Raw genomic sequence first — 19,344 nt, forward strand, 5'->3', positions numbered from 1 at the left:
AACCCTTAAGATCCACTGCACACACACACAAACGGCTGCTGCCAGAGTGGACACAATAGCGGTAGGGGCGGTAGTGGTTTGAGAGTGAGGGTGTGAGGAGATGCAATCAGAGAGTGAGCTGGGTGGGCGGAGGGGATGTGGTTTCTCTCCACTGCATGGCAACTGTTACAGGAAGTGGTGGTGGTGGTGGTGATGGCAATTGTAGAGGAAGGTGGTGGTGGTGGTGGTGGTGTTTGGCTGGAGGTGGTGGTGGGGTCTTCAGAGATGCAGAGAACTGAGGTACTCCAGCTTGTGATGTAAAAGGTCCGTGACTTGGTGAGCAGACTGTTGATAGCTCTCTTCAACTCTCTTCCACATCATCATCTCCATGGCAACGTCCTCCTAATAAAATAGATCATCAATGGTTAAGAATACAAAGAAAAGAAAAGACGATCAAGCAAAGAGCATGTAATTTTTAATTCAAACATAATTACAGATTTGCTGAGAAATAATGCATAAAGCTCCTTAACAGCTGTTTCTAGAATAGCTGAGCACAACGCACAGCGAACAAAGATTTCCACGTAAAAGCCAGTTTTATATATCCTCATCAGCATCATCGTTGTTATTATTATTTAACGTTTGCTTTCCATGCTGGCAGGGATTGGACAGTTCGACTGAGAACTGACAAGCTGGGAGGCTGTACCAGGTTCCAGTCGGATTGGAGCCTGGTGCAACCTCCCAGCTTCCCAGTCAAAGTGTCCAATCCCTGCCAGCACGGAAAGCAAACATTAAGCAACAACGAGGATGAGGATATATATATACATATATACACACAGCAAGACACAAATACCACTGTTAAAAATAGAGTAACCCTTTAGCATTTAAGCCGGAAAAATCCAGCACAAATATTCTCCCTGTATTACATTCAAACTGGCCACATCTGACCTCTCACACCTACTCTACACTGTTATTCTAAAAATAATTGCATTATTGAAACCTCAAAGCTACAAAAATAATGCATGTTTAAATCAAAACAAGTTGAATAAAAAAAGTGTTACACTTCATAGAGTAATCCAAATGCTAAAGAGAAAGACCCCTCACACACACATTTGATGGTATAAAAAGTGAATCCCAAATTCAGCAGGAAAGGTTTCTTTTTTTTAGTGCATTGAAACAGGTAATAAGCCAAATTTGTATTTAGGACCTGGGGTGATTTTTGGAAGCCCTTCTTTTTTCACGATAAAAAGTGTGTCTTGTATGCCATCAAATACGGTGTGTGTGTGTGTGTGTGTGAGAGTATGTATGCACACACGTTACATATATATATATATATATATATAGACTCACCTCTTCCGAAGAGATACTCTCAGTCAAGTTGAGATGATGTAAATTCAATAACTTAAACACTGGATTAATATCTGTGACAGCTTTATGGAGTTCATGTGTTGACTTTTCCAGGCTTGCTGTTAGGTTGTTGAAATTTTCAAAAGTCTTCGGCTGCAAAACAACAGAGGACACAAAACGGTAAGCAGAATGGGAGACATTGACAAATTGTACTCCCACACGGACATACAATGGTTTACTGGACTGCCCCCGTGTGTGTGTACATACATACGAGCTCTGTTCAATAAGTATATGGACTGTTGCCATAGTAATGAAGATAAAGCACACAGAGTGAAGTCGCTCGGCAAAGATTGACTTTGAACTCTGTTGCTGTTTACAGCAGTGCTTGGAAGGAAGGTGTGTAGTGTGTGATCGTTGCATTGACCATGTCATAGAAAGTTGTCATGGTGATACCTGCTCAGAAAGTATATGGAGGGGAGTGTATGATGAAATGCCACTAAGCCTTCTGCCAGCTCACCACCTTTAATAATAATAATTCTTTCTACCAAAGGCAGATGGCCTGAAATTTGAGGGGAGGGGTTAATCAATTACATAGACTCCAGTGCTCAACTGGTATCTATTTTATCAACTGTGAAAGGATGAAAGACAAAGTTGACCTTGGCAGAATTCAAATACAGAACCTAAAGAATTGGAAGAAATCCTGCAACATATTTTGTGAAATCCTTCAAGAATTCTACTCCACACACACACAATGTGAATAAAATCCACTGACCTGGGGTATATTTAATTCTTTCTTCTTTTTGTTCTTCTTCACCCAAGATGTCTTCATGGGTTTCAATATACGATGGCAGACAGCTGCCAGAATGGTAATATGTGAGATGGTCTTGGAATGGAGAAGAGAAATCAGACATTACAAACGGTTAAATGAGAGATGCTGATGGAATGGAGAATAGAAACAAATCATCACAATTTACAAGATGTCACTTAAACAAAAAGCACAAATATTTTCAGTAGTTTTTGCAACCACAAAAGAACCCAGGTCCCTGGCCCAAGCCTTTGGCTCACCTATAATGCCCCGGTCCCTGGCCCAAACTTTCGGTTCACCTACAATACCATTTATCATCACAGGGGAAGTGGAATCTTATTTCATCCAAGGACGTATTGTCTGTGGTGCTGCTGCAAGAGGGAAGGGTAGCTCATATCATCCCAAGGGGTAGAGACCTTATCCCGTCCTGAAAAAGTGACAGGGTCGACTGAGTTGCAGCTGGCCGAGTCCATGAGTTTACAGTTTATAAACCATTTGTGTTGCACTAAATTTAATCCAGGTAAGTACAAATAGGCACCACAAGGAGGCACAGGTGGCAACAGTCAACTGCTCATCAATGACGAGGACAGGTCTGTCTTACAACAGAATCAACAGATCGAATTTTCTACACAACATCTTGACAAGTTTCCTAAGATCAGCCCACCATTCGTCGTCCATACCATTAGAGTTGTCTGTCTATCCTGCACCCATTGCTTCATTTCCTGCCATTCTCTCAGTCTTACAACAGATCATGGACAGGTGGGACAATTAAGTATACAGGTAGGTGCATGTGTAACTGGGTAGGTAGATGAACAGGTAGGTGGGTAATTAGATAGGTAGCAGAGTTGGTAAACTGGAATGTAGGTAGGTAGGCAGGTAGGTACTCACCTCAGCTAAAAGCACAAGATTTTCCAGTAAAGTAAGGTTCCATGTTTTCTTACCATTCTCTTCACTGATTAAACTACATTTGTGCTTAGACACCAGACCTGTGGAGGGAGAGAGAGAGAGAGATACAATTAGGGTTAGAGAAGGGCAAGAGACGGATGGTTGTGACGAGAGAGAGAGAGAGAGAAAGAGAGAGAGAGAAAGAGAGAGAAGATATAAAAGTAAAGTTTACCATCAACGAGAGATACTACAGTTGTCTGAATTCTTTTTTCTTCCTCTTCATCTGCTTTGTCTGTAAAAAAAAAAGACAGAAATGAATATAAATATATGCGTGCATGTGTGTGTGTGCATACACAGGCACAGACTTTAGTTCATTTAACAGCCATTATTTCTCTGCTTGAATGTGTTGGATGGGGATGTATTTGAAGCAGGATGCTCTTCCTGTCGCCAATTCTTCACCTGTTTTTCAAGAAAGGGATTATATATTCCAGAGGACTTCAAAAGCAGAGAGAGAGACCAGTCGTCATATTTTAAAAAGGAATGGCAACAGGAAACATCAACTCATCAGCAGAGACAAGCAAAACCTTGGAATACTTGCATCTCTGCACATTTGCACATATGGTGCAGGCATGGCTGTGTGGTAAGAAGCTTGCTCTCCAACCACACGGTTCCAAGTTCAGTCCCATTGCGTGGCATCTAGTGCAAGTGTATTCTACTATAGCCCTGGGCCGACCAAAGCCCTGAGAGTGGATTTGGTAGATGGAAATTGAAAGAAGCCCGTTGTATATATGTAAATGTGTTTGTCCCCCACCACCATCACTTGACAACCGATGTTGGTGTGTTTATGTCCTCATAACTTAGCGGTTCGGCTAAGTATATATATATGTGTGTTAGTCGTCACCCATCACAAGAAGCCGCCCTCCACCCCCAACAACAACCCTTGTTATTTGGTGCAACAATGGAATAAAACTTACCGAAACCGTTCTCGTACAAGAGGTGAATATAAAGAACATGCTCGACCATTAGCAGGAATACTTGGTGATGGTTTTGTAGGAGATACGAAGATATCCGTGTCGGATAGGGTCCATGGATGGTGTACTGGAAATAGAAATAAAGGCAACATGTGGGTGAAGCTACATTAGGATTGCACCACATCAACGTGTAGGCTTGTCACCATGTGGCAGACAGTTAAGACAGCTTCAGGTAAGGAGACTCACAAGCAAACTAGAGACAGCATTATGTGTTTATACAGCTTTAGATTCTGTGTACATATACGTCAGAGACAGGCATATTACAGCCACACACGTAGAGAGAGAATGGTGTCGTAGTAAGTTATGCAGCTTACCTTGATGGGTAGTTTGTAATGTTTACAGTCGATGACATGTTGTTGAAATAATTGCTTAAGGTCTCTCAAAACATGCACCATTGGTCTCTTACTAACAGCACTGGTACCATTCTGTGTAGTGGTAGCACTACTGTCAGGCTGACGACCCAAGTAGATCGCTGCTATCAACGTACGCAGCAGGTAACTGTGTAACTTCAGCCAGGCTTTCTGTAACCGAGGAAGAGAGAGACAATGAGACACTGGGTGGGTGAGAGAGACTCACAGGTAAGGTGGGTGTGAGGTGAGTGGACAGAGAATGGTGGGGGGGGGGGGAAATGGGGTGGAGCTCAGACAGAGATTGGGGTGGGAGGGAACATGGGACAAAGTGGACTGAATGGTTCCGAAATGAAGAAGACAGGGATCAGTTGAAAGAAGTTTGTTGGGGTTAGAAAGGGATCTTTCTAATGCGTAACTGGTACTTATTTAATTGTCCCCGAAAGGATGAAAGGCAAGGTCGACCTTGGTGGAATTTGAACTCACAACATAGTGACAGGCGAAATAGCGCTAAGCATTTCACCTGGCATGCTACCAATTCCGCCAGCTTGCCACCTTCATAGACAAAGAAGACACCGGGGCCAAAACTGATTGACAAACAGAATTAAGGTTCCTTACCTCCTCCATAAAAGACTTCTCTTGTAGTTCTTTCAATGTCTGTCTGAAGGATAAAGAAATACACACAATGTTAGGGACGGAGCAAAAGTCACCACTGCCATTATCATCACAATCAAACCATTACCACCACCATCAATCAGAAGGCTGGGCCACCAACCAGGCTTTTCGCGACACCCTTAAAGCTAGGAACCTTAGCATCCCCTCATACACAGACACACACACACACACATATATATATATATATATATATATATACCCAGATATGCATCTATATATACAGGTAGAAGATGTAAGTATGTACATACATGTACGTATATATGCATATACTCATTTATTATTTGTTATATATATATATATATATACATATATAGAGAGAGCACTACCAGAAGAAAGTGACAAATATTTATCCATCTGAAGTGCCTCAATTGTTTAGAAATGTCCACACATACAGACATATACAAACAAAGAGTGATGTAGGTAGACATGACAACATGACACGATACACACAACACTGCCAGAAGAGAGATCAAGCTGACACTCAAACTGGAAGGTCCCGGTTACTACACACACACACACAACGAGGTGACACTCACCCATCTGGAGGGTCCCAATTACTAAGTAATGTGAAATCTCTGTTGTCCTGTAAATCTTTCTCTCCTTTCGTCCGATCTGGAAATATTAAAAAAAGAAAGACAAGTCAATGAAGTATGGCTTGTGTTTAGAGGAAAAGAAGAGCTTGCTGTTCACATACACACGTAAATATTTATGTGTCATCATCGTTTAACATCCGCCTTCCATGCTAGCATGGGTTGGACGATTTGACTGAGTTACTACACAGCCATACCGGCGCCTATATATAGTTACCTTAATTTTACATCAAAATTTGCTAATTAGGTGGAGGCGTGGTAAGAAGCTTGCTTCCCAACCACATGGTTCCGGGTTCAGTCCCACTGCGTTGCACCCTGGGCAAGTGTCTTCTTGTATAGCCTCAGGCTGACCAAAGCCTTGTGAGTGGATTTGGTAGACGGAAACTGAAAGAAGCCAGTCATATATATTTGTATGTGTCTTTGTCTCTGCCACCATTGTTTGACAACCGATGTTGGTGTGTTTATGTCCCTGACAGAATAACTACTAAGCTTACAAAGAATAAGTCCTGGGGTCGATTTCTTTGACTAAAGGCAGTGCTCCAGCATGGCCGCAGTCAAATGACTGAAACAAGTAAAAGAATAAAAGAAAGTGAGAAGACCCGGCAAGCCAAGTAAGATCGTTGCCAGTGCCCCTGGACTGGTTCTTGTGCGGGTGGCACATGAGATGCACCATTTTGAGCGTGGCCGTTGCCAGTACCGCCTGACTGGCTCCTGTAGGATTTTCGAGCGAGATCGTTGCCAGTGCCCCTGAACTGGCTTGTGCGGGTGGCACATAAAAGACACCATTTCGAGCGTGGTCGTTTTCGTGCGGGTGACACGTAAAAGCACCCACTACACTCTCTGAGTGGTTGGCGTTAGGAAGGGCATCCAGCTGTAGAAACTCTGCCAAATCAGACTGGAGCCTGGTGTTGCCATCCGGTTTCACCAGTCCTCAGTCAAATCGTCCAACCCATGCTAGCATGGAAAGCGGACGTTAAACGATGATGATGATGATGATGATGATGTAGTCTTTACTGATGGACTTGCAAGGGAGATCACCACAGCTTCACTATAATTCTGCGAGAGAGAGTTATGAGGGAGTCTCAGTAATTCATGGCAGAACAAATATCACAAGTAAGTTTGATAATATTATTTGGTAAAAGATTTACATGGAGAGAAACAGAGAGGACAAGCTTCAGCACAGTCTTCAGTTAGTAAATGTCAGTGACAGGACATTGGTCAACACAAAGTTATGAGTTTATTTGAATAGACAGGAGTCCACCCAGTGTACTTGGAGACTGGAGAGGAACGAGGTGAGTGGGGGTTGTAGGTTGGGTGGCTGATGTGGGTGAGAGACATGGGGGGAGTGTGGTAGGAGGGAGAGGAGAAGCAAAGAACAACTCACCAACGTCTGGATCAATTGCCATATTCGTTAACATCATTTCTGTACTGTTGTGGCTGGAACAAAGACAGGACATTCTGAGTAATGTTTGGTGTATGGTGCAGAGAGAGAAAAGAACAGAACCAACTAAATACAAGCCAAACAACAACTCAAATACCCAGACACACTTCCATATATATATACATACACACACACAGCTATCATCCTGTATGGACCACATCCTGAAATCTGTCCTCAATTTCTTAATAGAACATAGTTACTGTCTATTGACAATAGTTGATTCATATGAAGTGGTCATGGCTGGACACTTCATCAGTCTCCCAACTCAACATCTAGCCCTTGGGTGTCTTTAGTGGAGGCCACTATGTTTCCGGTCTCCACATGTTCTTCCTCTCATCAAATAACATGCATCATTCTCCTGTACACACAGCAAACATCTCTCTCCTGTATGCATCAGTTCATATAGACACACTGCAGATAGCTCTTTCCTGTATACAACAATCAATATATACACACACCACATGCATCACTCTCCTATACACACCAATTGACATATACACATTGTAGACACCTCTCTGCTGTATACATCAATTGACCCCTTCAATATTCCACTACACCCTCCCCCACGTGTTAACATTATGCACACTTCATTCCTGTCCAATCACCACAACTATTCCAACATCTTAACCGCCATCCTCTTCTGACACTCAGCTCAAAGACTAGTCTTTTACAACCAAAATCAGTACCACGACCCCCCTCCCTCACACAATGGAGAAAGTGTACTGACTTGCAGGTCTCCAGCACCAAGTCTAATAACAAACTCTCTTCGATGGCTGAAGCGTACTGCAAGGAATTCTGAAGTCGCTCTCGGAACTGGACAAATTCATGGATCTAAGGAAGATACGAAGAGAAATGGAAGAACTAAATAAATGATAGCCTTTGAGCAAATTAAGGGTATATGAGATGGTGGGGTAAAAGGGTGCTGGGATTAAAATCTAGAACTGTAGAGTGGAAATGTGGTGGAGGTCACACTCAAGATGGTTGAGCCTTATAGAGAAAACGACACAGAATAAAGATGAGCAAACTTGAAGACGTTTGGAACAATCCTTTGAGATTTTGTTGGGAAGGAGCTTAGTCGATTACAACAAGCCCCAGAGCTTGGCTGCTACTTATTTTATTGACCTTGAAAGGATGAAAGGTAAAGTTAACCTTGGCAGAATTTGAACTCAGGACATAAGGACTGGTGAAATTCTATTAAAGCACTGCTTCCAGCATGCTAACGGTTCTGCCAATTCACCACCTTTTGGTATCTCGAAGAAATAAGAATAATAATTCAAATGAGAGTAGGCATGAGACTTCCATGGAGTGTCATTGAGTATTTTACATTGGATGCTTCCATAGGCCCTTTACAACATTCACAGTCAATAATATGTGACAGTCTATACACTGAAGGGGCCAGAAAACCAACAGAGATGTTTAAAAATTAATTAATATCAAAGGTAGAAGAAGGGAAAAGATAAAAATAAAATGTAGGGATTAATTTGTGGGTCTTCAGTAGATGCATGTTCCCATCACTGTTACATGTTGCATTCTGAAAAACAAAAGAATCGGGGGTTTACGAAATAGAATCAAAGGTGAACCTACCTTAATAAATGTTCCATACTTATACGAAGGGATGAGGTATTCTGTGATCTGAAGGAATAACCAGAAAACAATTTGATGCTAGTTTGCATTGTTTTATTATTAAAGACATTTTTCAAAATTTTCAGACAACTTTCTGGCAGTTTAGAAACAGTAAAAACATGGCGGCAACTTTGTTGTCTCCATACAAAATACATGGAAAAAAAAAGCTCTCTCGATAAACAGATAGAAACTAAAACATATTTGTGTTGTTGTCAATGCAATATGTCAAAAGAAAAGCTGTTTTTCATAAGTGTGTATAAAGTAACATAAACGTGTTTAACATTACATTTTTTTCAATGGTAATGTTTTCCAAATATAAAATGGTTCCCCAAATAAAATTGCACTTCATCTTTAAAGCTCTGTTGAAGATATAGGGTGATACACAAGCACTCAACTTTGACTGCATTGCATCCTGCAGCAGGAACAACTGTAAGCTGTTTCCTGTTCCTTTGTCATTTATTTAATTTACATATTATAACACCAGGTTATTAGTATCACCAAGCAAACAAACAGGATATTATTTTACTGGCTTCAGTCATTTGACTATGGCCATGCTGGAGCACCGATGTGTGTGCATAAATAAAGAGAGAGAGAAACAGACAGAGAGAATGTGTGTGTGTGAAGAGAGAGAAAGAATATACACAGGTGTTAAGTACAGCAGAGACAGGTGTCTATCAAATTCTTACCTCTTTATGGTTGACAGAGAAGAATCGAAGCATGGTGTTGTACATCATGTGTGCTGAGAGGAAATGTCCCAACCGATTAACATGGTTGGCAACAACATAACTGGAAGATAATTAACAGCTCTTTAAGATATAGATGTCCAGAGTTATTTATTATATATAGATATTCATACTTCATTACAGATTTAATTAACAAGCAGGGATGGGTGCATTGTGGGGTTTGAATTAATAAATATGGCAGTCACATCTGTCCTTATTGCTGCACCTGTTTCTCCCCGTTAGATTTATACTGGGATTTACATCATGTAACCAGCCAATGAAAGAGCTTCTAGATAAGTCACATGACACATTCTACTAGCCAATGAAAAAGCTTCTATGTGAGTTGTGACAAAAGCAATCTACCAAATGCCCTGGTTATTACCCTCCCAGCAGGAAGGCGAATAAGCAGGACATTTTTTTTCAAGGTGTCTAAAACTGGCCGAGTTGACCTGTGTCCACAACACAATGATGTTGATCTGGAGTTAAAAAGGGAGCTTCTACACAACAGTGACTCATTGTTTGAAATAACAGCCAAATCTCTAAGAGGTTGGTCAATTTGCTGGAAACAGCAGCCAAATGTAATCTCACTTCACACCATCATCAGAATAGATGACTGGACTGGATAAAGTAGCCCAGAAAAGATGGGATGATCACAATTAGAATGGCAGTGACCAACACTCAATACATAGACACCTGTGTGTCTAGGGTTTGTTCTTCCACATCTTGGAAACCAATTCAGCCCTAAACAATTGTGCTGATGTAAATATTGTAAAATTGATTCCAATCCTGAAGATGAGTTTTAACAGACCAGAAATTTATAATCTTAATTAACGAAGCAGCTTTAATTAAATCACAAAAAAAACCAAAAACAAAAGACTACTCACCCTAAAGTATCGTTAATTATATGTTTAGCCTCCATGCTATCATAAATATCTGTACAGGGACCAAATGCACCTATAATAACAACATTAACAGTCATCATGTGCAACATAACGAAACAATAATAAAAACCTCCCTCTTTCTTTCCCTTCCTTGATCCCCTAAAAGAGACCAACTAAAGAATTAAAAAAAAAGACATCACATTACATCTATAAAAATGTATCTCTTTCACAACAATAAACTACAAACCATGACACTTCTTTGCCCTGCAAAGCTGTGTTGCTCTTGGCATCTACTGCACTGCTACAACAGCTTCTGTTCCACCCCACCTCAAAAATGTACCCCATTTACCCGTTTCTCCTCCTCTAACTTTTTCTCCCTCCACAGCCCCATTACCTTCTCTTATAAGCCCACAGAACTTTATGCCCCACCATCTTACCTTTCCTCTTTTCAATAAACCCCCACCTAATTTTTTCTCACCACTGGTCAAGGACATTAAACTAATGCAGAGTATGAATACGAATGCCCTGGAATCACAAGAATGCTTACAGTTGAGTGCAGCTATAAGTGAAATATATAGTTGAGTGTGAGTATAGGTGAAGTGAAGAAAGCCTTCTGTCGAGAGAAGTCAAACTTACCAACCGTGCAATAGAGTCGTATCAAGAGTAATTTGATCTGGAAATTTGACGGGGAATTCTTGAGTCCTTTCTCCAGCTGAGCTATGATCTGCCATAACACACCTGTATCACCTGGACAATGACAACAGATAGATTGATATTATTACGATGACCCTGATAAAGAAACAGAGAAATAGAGAAACACCAACACTAAACATCATCATTTAACATCCATTTTCCATGTTGGCATGGGTTGGATGCTTTGACAGGAGCTGGCAAAGCCCGACAGCTGCACTGGATTCCATTTTCTGCTTTGGAATGGTTTCTATGCCTCTTGCAAGAGTCCTGTGCCAGTGCCACATAAAAAGCACTTGTGCCAGTGTCTCAATACCATCACTCATGGCACATTAAAAGTGACCAGCACACACTTGGCATCAGGAAGGGCATCCAGCCATAGAAACCAAACCAGATCAGACTGGAACCTTGTGCAGTTTTCCAGCTCTGGTCAAACTGCCCAACCCATGCCAGCAAGGAAAATGGACGTTAAAGGGTGATGATGATGATTTAGGGGAAAACAGTGAGTACAAATAAATAAAACAAACAAAAACGAGTTTGGGTGTTTTTTGTTTTTTTGTGTTGCTTACCTGTTTGGTTATAAATGTCCAACAACAGATGCATTGCAAGAAGAAGATAGGTGTCTGCATACTGAATATCAGTGGCCAGAAGATCTTTACCTGTCGTTTGACGAGAAGAAAAACAAAGGTGAGATGTTATCTAAGAGTCACACACACAAAAAAAGAAGAAAAACAAACAAAAAAGAAAAAAGGACAAGGTTCTTTCCTGCCTTCCAGATATATATAGACCCATATATACAAAAGGTATAACTGGTATGGCCAAAACCTAACAACAGTCTGCCACTCCCAGTTGCAGGTGTTTCACTTCACTAATAAACAATGCATGAAATTAGTTGACAACATTCTACAGTGTTGTTATTTAAGCCTAAGTAAGCCAGAAGATCAAATGCATTCCAACCATGACCACAACAACAGCTTTCACAGACATAATATACCTAAACCATATTAACAAATGTGTGATTTGAAGGAGATTTGGCTGCTAATATCAACAGTCTCTACTGGCTCTAGTGCATATATATATATATATATATACAATGTACATGTGCATATATATATATATATACACGCACAGGGTGTGGTGAATAAACTGTTTAAATTATGCAAGAATGAAAATAACACTGACATCTCGTTTTAAGAGATATATTTATCAAAATTACATAAAAATATTTTGAAATACTAAAGAATGAATTCATTCAAATAAAATCGCCAATGGCTTCAACCATGAGACCTCTTTAATATTTCTGTCTACCAAATCCACTCAGAATGCTTTGTTTGGCTTGAGGTTGTAGAAGACACTTGCACAAGGTGTCACGGAGTGGGACTGAACCCGGAACCATGTGGTTGAGAAGCAAATGTCTTTCCACACACACACACACATATATATATATATATATATATATATATATATATATATATATATATATAAAAACCTTAGCTGTCACTTGTGAGTGAGTGCAACTTGGTAGCTTGTACCAAGGTTTTCTTACTTGCTTTTGATGCCTTTGTCTGCTTGACAGTGCAGCTGCTGAAGGCTGAGTAATATCTGGAATGTGAGTGCAAGAACAATATTGCAGAGTTGAGTGTAGCTGTAAGCTGAGCCAACTCCAAAGTGTGAGTATACCAGTTGATTTCAAACAGGAAAATGAGTGAGAGTCAGTGTCTGTAGTGATGAGGATGGCATCAAGAGGATTAAGAAGTTGTACATAACCAAAGAACATATCTGAGTGAGAGGTGGAGAGTGAGAGAGAGAGTGTGAGTGATGACATGAGTGGGCATGAAAATCGTTACTCACCGAGTGTGAGACCATGTTTATAAAATTTGAGGAGATCTTTCACCTGTGACATCCTGTCTTCGGTCGGCATGTGTTCATAGTTACCTAGACTCCGCTCTAGACGTAGACAGGTCATGTGTTGTTGCATTGCTTTCACCTGAAGAGAGAGAGAGAGAGATTAGATCAGACAGAGAAGATAAACAACAGAGAGATTAGAAGAAGAGCTAGACAGAAAGAGATTAGATTAGAGAGAGAAATACATTAAGACAGGTAGACAAATATCAATTAGAGATAGAGAGAGAGAGATTAGAGAGGGAGATGAATTATATTAGAGAGATCAACAGACAGATTATACTAGATTAAACAGCTAGACATAGAGAAACACAAATAGGTGGACACATAAATTATATTGAACAAAAGTAAATAGAATTTGAGTTCTCTGTAGTAGTAGTGGTGGTGGTGGTAGTGGAGATAGGGGTGATACAGTAAGGAGTGTTGTTGTTGTTTAGTTATGGGTCAACCATGACTAAATGGACCAATGATCAAACATATTCCAGCCATGACTATCCCATCTTTTCCTTTGTGTGCGTTGGGGGTTTGACTGCTACTTCTAGTGCATCAATCAACTCTTTAGAGATTCCCCTGCTGGGTAAAAATCCCGAACATAATGAAGGGGTACGAGACAAAACAATAAAAAAAAGTTGTAGGGTATGTTCGAAGGGGGGAGGAAGGCAGATGCGAGAGTATTGTAATATAAGGGTATACTGACCCTTTGCTCACCTTATACACGAGTCAGATCCCTGACACATGGCCCCTTCCTTGTGGATCCTTACATAATGTCCACTACATACCCTAACACATTCTCCACATTTACAGCGCTCCCCCTACATACTGTCTGTCCCCCTTACACACACACACAGCTTCTCCCCCCCGCCACCGTTCCTCCCTAAATACTTACAGTTTGAGGAAATTCCTGTGAGTTATCACCCATGTTTAAACGTAAATCTTCGTTGATTGAAGTCAAAAACTGAAAGTGAGAAGAGAAGAAATAAAAACAAAGATGAAACAAACATCAACAATGACATGGGACAACTAAACATTTGAATGGAGGGGACAGGAGTTCAAGCTGAGGTCAAGGTAATATTTTATATTGATAAGAACAGCCATCATTTTATATATATACATACACACACACACTGTGCTAACACACACATGTAAATGTATATAAATGCTTGATCAGACACACAAATATGCACAAAGGTAGATTTGATTTTTAATGAAACTAAGGTTAAACTTACCTGACTTTTGTCCTTATCACCCAACATTGTTATATATTCACGCATGTCACCGAAACATCGCGCCTTATCACCGAACATACTAAAATACTGCTTCAGTAAGTCTGCTGGTTTACCTGGAGAGAGAAAGAGTGTAATGCGTGAGAGGCAACAAAAAAAGACAGAGTGATGTATAAGAGGCAATGAGAAAGAGAGAGAGAGAGAGGGAAAGGGTAAGACTAGAAGGTATATTTACCAATAATATCTGAGTAATCGTTGTTATCATTGTAAAACATCTTGAGGAGATGTAAGCGAGCGAGGTAGGGACCTCTGAGAGGCCGTTCAATCTCTCGATTTTCATCAGCAAGTTTCTCAATAAACAAGACGGCTTTTTCTATTGTGCAATGAGCAGACGACTCACTGAAAGGACAAAAGAAAAAAAGAAAAATATTTCAATAGGTCCCTGAAGTCTGTGAGTAAACAAAATTCTATGTTTTGTTTTTTTTTTACAAATAATTATAATAATGAAATTTTGAAAGCATTGAATACATAGGATTCAGTCGTGCATAATACATAACAGGAAATCCATCCCCTGCACCCACTAAACTCTGTAAAGTGGTGGGCATTAGGAAGGGCATCCAGCCAGAGAAACCAGGGAGTCTGTTTGGGTTCAGTCCTACTGTGTGGCACATTGGACAAATGTTTTTTTAACTATAATCCTTGTGAGTGGATTTGGCAGACAGAAACTGAAAGAAGCCCATCGTGTGTGTGTGTGTATATATATATATGTGTGTCCCCAGCTTCCACTTGACAACAGGTGTTGGTTAGTTTACATCTCTGTAGCTTAGTGGTTCAGCAAAGAAGATTAACAGAATGAGTACCAGACTTAAAACAATAAGTCTGGTACTTAGACTTAAAACCAGGTTTGATTTGTTTGACTAAAACCCAACAGTGTGGCGCCCCAGCATGGCCGCAGTCCAAATGACTGAAACAAGTAAAAGGTAAAAAAAAAAAGAGATAATGTGGTATGACAAATTTACAGGTGACATATTGGCTAGGGATTTAATTAGCTTGCAGATGTATTTACTAAACTCCCTGCTGGATATGACCAGACCCTGGGCTCAAACATCACCACCATCACTAATAACAAAGTGACAGGAATGTAGAACTGCAAAGGGGACATCACTAACCTGTGGTCTTCTTCGTTGCTGTCTTTTTTACACTTGACAAGTTCTGTGACACACGTTAAATACTGACTCCAGAAGCTCCAATCATCTGGGCTGAAAAGAGCGAGAGAGAGGATCATGTAAGAATGGACAACGGATGCTAAATGATGACAATGATGAGATAATACAGGATTAATTTAACTCTTTAGCATTCAGATTATTTTACCAAATGTAACGATTATGCATTCGCATTGTCTTGAATCATCATGTTGCTTCAAGATTTTGCTGACTGATTGTTTAGTTTTACAATGACATTGTAGGATGTGTGCGAGAGGCCGGATCTGGCCAGTTTGAACATAAAACAGATGGAATATTTGGCCTGGATATGGTCAGTTTAAATGGTAAAGGGTGAAATCAATGTGAATAGATAAGGATTACATTTGACAGAGTAATCTTAAAGTATTCAATGTGATCGGCCCAGGACATTGTGTTAACAAAGTAAAAGAGAGGCAAGGAATTTATAAAAGTGGAAAGATGTGTAGAGAGACCAAGGCTGGAACTTACTTCTCTTGTAACAAGGCTTGGTAGGCTACGTTGGCTTTGGACCATTCTTTTAATTTACAATACAAACTTGCAATTTCCTTTTTCCGAAAATCAATCTCACTTGTGAATTTTTCTGGGAGACAAAAATAAATTTCAAATAAGTCATTATAATAATGGTTTCATATTTTGGCACAAGGCCAGCAATTCTAGGAGGTGGCGGGGTTTGTCAGGTACATCAACCCCAGTGTGCAGCTGGTACAATTCCACACAAACATACACATTAACTCTATGACTTCACCACTGCTGCAACTGCCACACATACACTTCACACTACCCCAGTGAAACATTAAACAAGTTTCTCACCTCCAAGTGGTCCCTGCAACAAATCTATAGCTTCCTGCCACTTCTCCAATTCTTTCAATATAATCAGATAAAGGTGAATCTCTGAGGGAGGAGAAAGAAAGAAAGAAAGAAAGAATATAGTGGAAATGTTTAGAAAGAGAAGGAACAGATGTGAGTGTAAATGAGAGAGTGTATATATATATATATATATATATATGGGGGGGGGGGGGTATATATGTACTTCAATTTTTTTTTTTACTTGTTTTAGTCATTTGACTGTGGCCATGCAGTTCTAGAAGACCTTCCCATCCCCCCAAAAAATTGAAACTCCAGAAGCACTTTGTGTGTGTGTGTGTGTGTGTGTGCACAACTAGGTCCTGTCACCCATTCTCACCATTCATCACCTCTCTAACTGCATAATTCTGTTGCTGTAATTAATTGCAAGCAGAGGTACACACTTCATCAGCTTTTCTCTGGTGCCAGTTATCTGTCTTACTACCCAGAACCATTTCATCCAGCTTCAGAGAGCAGGAACCAGGCTAGAGCAGACACTGGAACATAATGCAGTCTTTTGGACTTAGCAGATCTTGTCAAACCATCCAACACAAGTCAGCAGGGTACATGGGTGGTAAATGAGGGTAGTGGGACAGATTAGTGTGTGTGTATGCATGTCTATTTGACAGGGGAGTATATATACATGCATGTGACAGTGAGAGACTAAAGATGTATACAGTGGGTGGTGGTGTGTAACAACAATAAAAGCAACAAACAGTACCTGCTTCAGCTTCAATTTTGTCTTCTTTGATATACTTTAAAGTCATCCGTTCTGCCAGAGGAAGATAGAGTGACTTGGCCTGTTGTCTGTCTTCAGCTGTGTGGGCCTGGACGAGAGAGAGAGAATATATATATATATACACACACACAATAGTTAAGCAACAATCTACATACATACAGCCAGAGAAAGAGAGAGAAAAACATACATAAGTGTAGGCATGGCTGTGTGGTAAGAAGTTGGTTTCTCAACCACATGGTTCCAGGTTCAGTCCCAGTACATGGCACCTTAGGTAAGGGTCTTCTGCTATAGCCTCAAGCTGACCAAAGCCTTGAGTGGACTTAGTAAAATGGAAACTGAAAGAAGTCTGTCATATATGTGTTTGTCCCCCATCATTGCTTGACAATTTGTCTTGGTTTGTTTATGTCCTCATAACTTAGTGGTTTGGCGCAAGAGACCAAAAGGATAGGGGCCAGGGTTTAAAAAACATGTATTGGAGTCAATTTGACTGACTAAAAGCCTTCAAGACAGTGCCCCAGCATGGCTGCAGTCCAATGATTGAAACAAGTAAAAGATAAAAGATACATATAGACTAGTGCTCCGCAACCAGTATGCTGTGGCACACTGGTGTGCGCAGTCATCATCATCATCATTTAATGTCCATTTTCCATGCTGGCATGGGTTGGACCAGTGTAACTGAATATAATTTCCCCCCCCCCATACTTTTAGTTATATTTTTAGTTCAGGTGTGCAATCAAGTTTTGAAAAGAATAGAAGTCTACGGCAGGTGAAAAAAAAAGGTTGTAGAGCAATGATATATAAACACACACACACACACATATATATATAGAGAGAGGGTAACTAACCTGCATGACAATACTCATCACTGCCCAGAAGTAATAAGGGTTCTTGGTGGGCTTCAACTTGTGAAGGAGCATTGCTGTTTGATGCTGTTTCTTGTAATATCCTAGACGGACGTAAGACATGAACAGGGCAGATAGAATCTCTTCACTGTCTGGCCGGGCTCTGTATGCATTCTCGTACATGTTGGCAATCAGATCAACTGTGGTGAAACAAACAAGAAAAGCACAAAAATGCAAGTAGAGATGGAAAAAGAATGCAGGAAAGGAGTGTGTGTGTGTGTGTGAGGAGTTAAGGCTTCTGAAGGACAACAGGGGTTAACATTACTTACATTTCATCTTGTTTGTTGTTAACACAACGTTTCGGCTGATATACCCTACAGCCTTCATCAGGTGTCTTGGGGGAAATTTTGAACCTGGGTTCTCATTTCTAAGGTATTTTTTCAATGTTATCATTATTATTATAATTATCATTATTATTATTATTCGGAATCAAGAATCCGAGTTCAATGCCAATCATTTTACAAAGGGTACTGAATGCTTTTTACATGGCACCGGCACCATATCTATCAGAGATAAGAAAGGGCAAACAGGGATATTTTAAATTTTTTGATAACAAAAGGGAGGATTGGTTTATAAAAAGAGAAGGGCCCATAGGCCGAACTTACATTGGTGAGTCTCTCGATAACAAATCAACATGCCTTGAAGTGTGGCTTCGTCTGTCGGCTGCAGAGAGTGAACTTCTTGTAATATACAGGAACTTTCATCATCCCGGCCAAGATGGAGCAGTGCCAGTGCCTTTAATACCTGCCAGCAGAAGAAATCCAAGCAAATAGCATCATCATCATAGTACCACCACTGTGTGTGTGTTTCTTGTATTTGTACAAGGCTGCGGATATGTAAGGCAGAGTCATAATTGATATAATCAATTACTAATATATTACTGGTACTTATTTTAATCCCTGCCCACAAAAGGCTGCTGCATTTTAAATATTGTTTCCCCACCTTCATACAGACATCATCATCATCATCATCATTTAATGCCTGTCTGCCATGTGCTGGCGTGGGTCGGATGGTCTGACCGGACCCAATGAAATGGAGGGGATGCATTGAACCCCAGTGATTGCCGTGGAATGGTTTCTGTGGCTGGGTGTCTTTCAGCAGACTTCCCAACCACACAGCCATACCCATGTCTATAATACGACATCAAACCGGGAGAAAGATTTTGGCCCAGTTTCAGCAAGGTGGAGTTCTTTTTTGACCAAAGTAGCCGAGGCACGTTAAAGGTGAGGCCACAAGATGAAATGATGGGGGTCTTTCTTACCTTTGCGCATTGGTTATCTCTCTGTTTTTTGAGCAGCTTATCAGCTTCTTGTACTGCCTTCTTGTTGTTGCCAAGATCCAAACATTCTGGAAAGATAATTCAGCAGAAATATTCACTTATTCAACCAGGATAAGACAACGGAAAAACAAAACTCCCATAACACTGACCATCAGGTGTGGACAGCGGACTAAGTCCCTTTTCTATGACTAGCAGGGGTGGA

At 40.5% G+C, this 19,344-nt stretch overlaps 1 protein-coding gene across 1 annotated transcript in view; it reads right to left on the reverse strand.

Moving 5' to 3' along the window:
• LOC106869073 (N-alpha-acetyltransferase 25, NatB auxiliary subunit) overlaps window positions 1-19,344 on the reverse strand; it is a 31,652-nt gene that overhangs the window by 1,998 nt on the left and 10,310 nt on the right. Inside the window, exons 2-28 of the mRNA XM_014914594.3 lie at window positions 19,125-19,210; window positions 18,469-18,607; window positions 17,807-18,003; window positions 16,944-17,049; window positions 16,190-16,270; window positions 15,848-15,959; window positions 15,308-15,397; window positions 14,374-14,537; window positions 14,142-14,254; window positions 13,802-13,870; window positions 12,865-13,000; window positions 11,583-11,672; window positions 10,960-11,070; window positions 10,327-10,396; window positions 9,407-9,506; window positions 8,682-8,729; window positions 7,825-7,928; window positions 7,041-7,093; window positions 5,603-5,678; window positions 5,010-5,052; window positions 4,359-4,565; window positions 3,988-4,111; window positions 3,246-3,305; window positions 3,017-3,114; window positions 2,096-2,206; window positions 1,327-1,476; window positions 1-381 (exon numbers count right to left, since the gene is read on the reverse strand). The exon at window positions 1-381 is cut by the window's left edge and continues 1,998 nt beyond it. Coding sequence (XP_014770080.1) covers window positions 259-381; window positions 1,327-1,476; window positions 2,096-2,206; window positions 3,017-3,114; window positions 3,246-3,305; window positions 3,988-4,111; window positions 4,359-4,565; window positions 5,010-5,052; window positions 5,603-5,678; window positions 7,041-7,093; window positions 7,825-7,928; window positions 8,682-8,729; window positions 9,407-9,506; window positions 10,327-10,396; window positions 10,960-11,070; window positions 11,583-11,672; window positions 12,865-13,000; window positions 13,802-13,870; window positions 14,142-14,254; window positions 14,374-14,537; window positions 15,308-15,397; window positions 15,848-15,959; window positions 16,190-16,270; window positions 16,944-17,049; window positions 17,807-18,003; window positions 18,469-18,607; window positions 19,125-19,210 — 2,861 coding nt within the window. The 3' untranslated portion in view covers window positions 1-258. The remainder of the gene's footprint in view (window positions 382-1,326; window positions 1,477-2,095; window positions 2,207-3,016; window positions 3,115-3,245; window positions 3,306-3,987; window positions 4,112-4,358; window positions 4,566-5,009; window positions 5,053-5,602; window positions 5,679-7,040; window positions 7,094-7,824; window positions 7,929-8,681; window positions 8,730-9,406; window positions 9,507-10,326; window positions 10,397-10,959; window positions 11,071-11,582; window positions 11,673-12,864; window positions 13,001-13,801; window positions 13,871-14,141; window positions 14,255-14,373; window positions 14,538-15,307; window positions 15,398-15,847; window positions 15,960-16,189; window positions 16,271-16,943; window positions 17,050-17,806; window positions 18,004-18,468; window positions 18,608-19,124; window positions 19,211-19,344) is intronic.

The sequence above is a fragment of the Octopus bimaculoides genome, chromosome 24 (assembly GCF_046866305.1).
Source record: "Octopus bimaculoides isolate indiv1 chromosome 24, ASM4686630v1, whole genome shotgun sequence".
Taxonomy (NCBI): domain Eukaryota; kingdom Metazoa; phylum Mollusca; class Cephalopoda; order Octopoda; family Octopodidae; genus Octopus; species Octopus bimaculoides.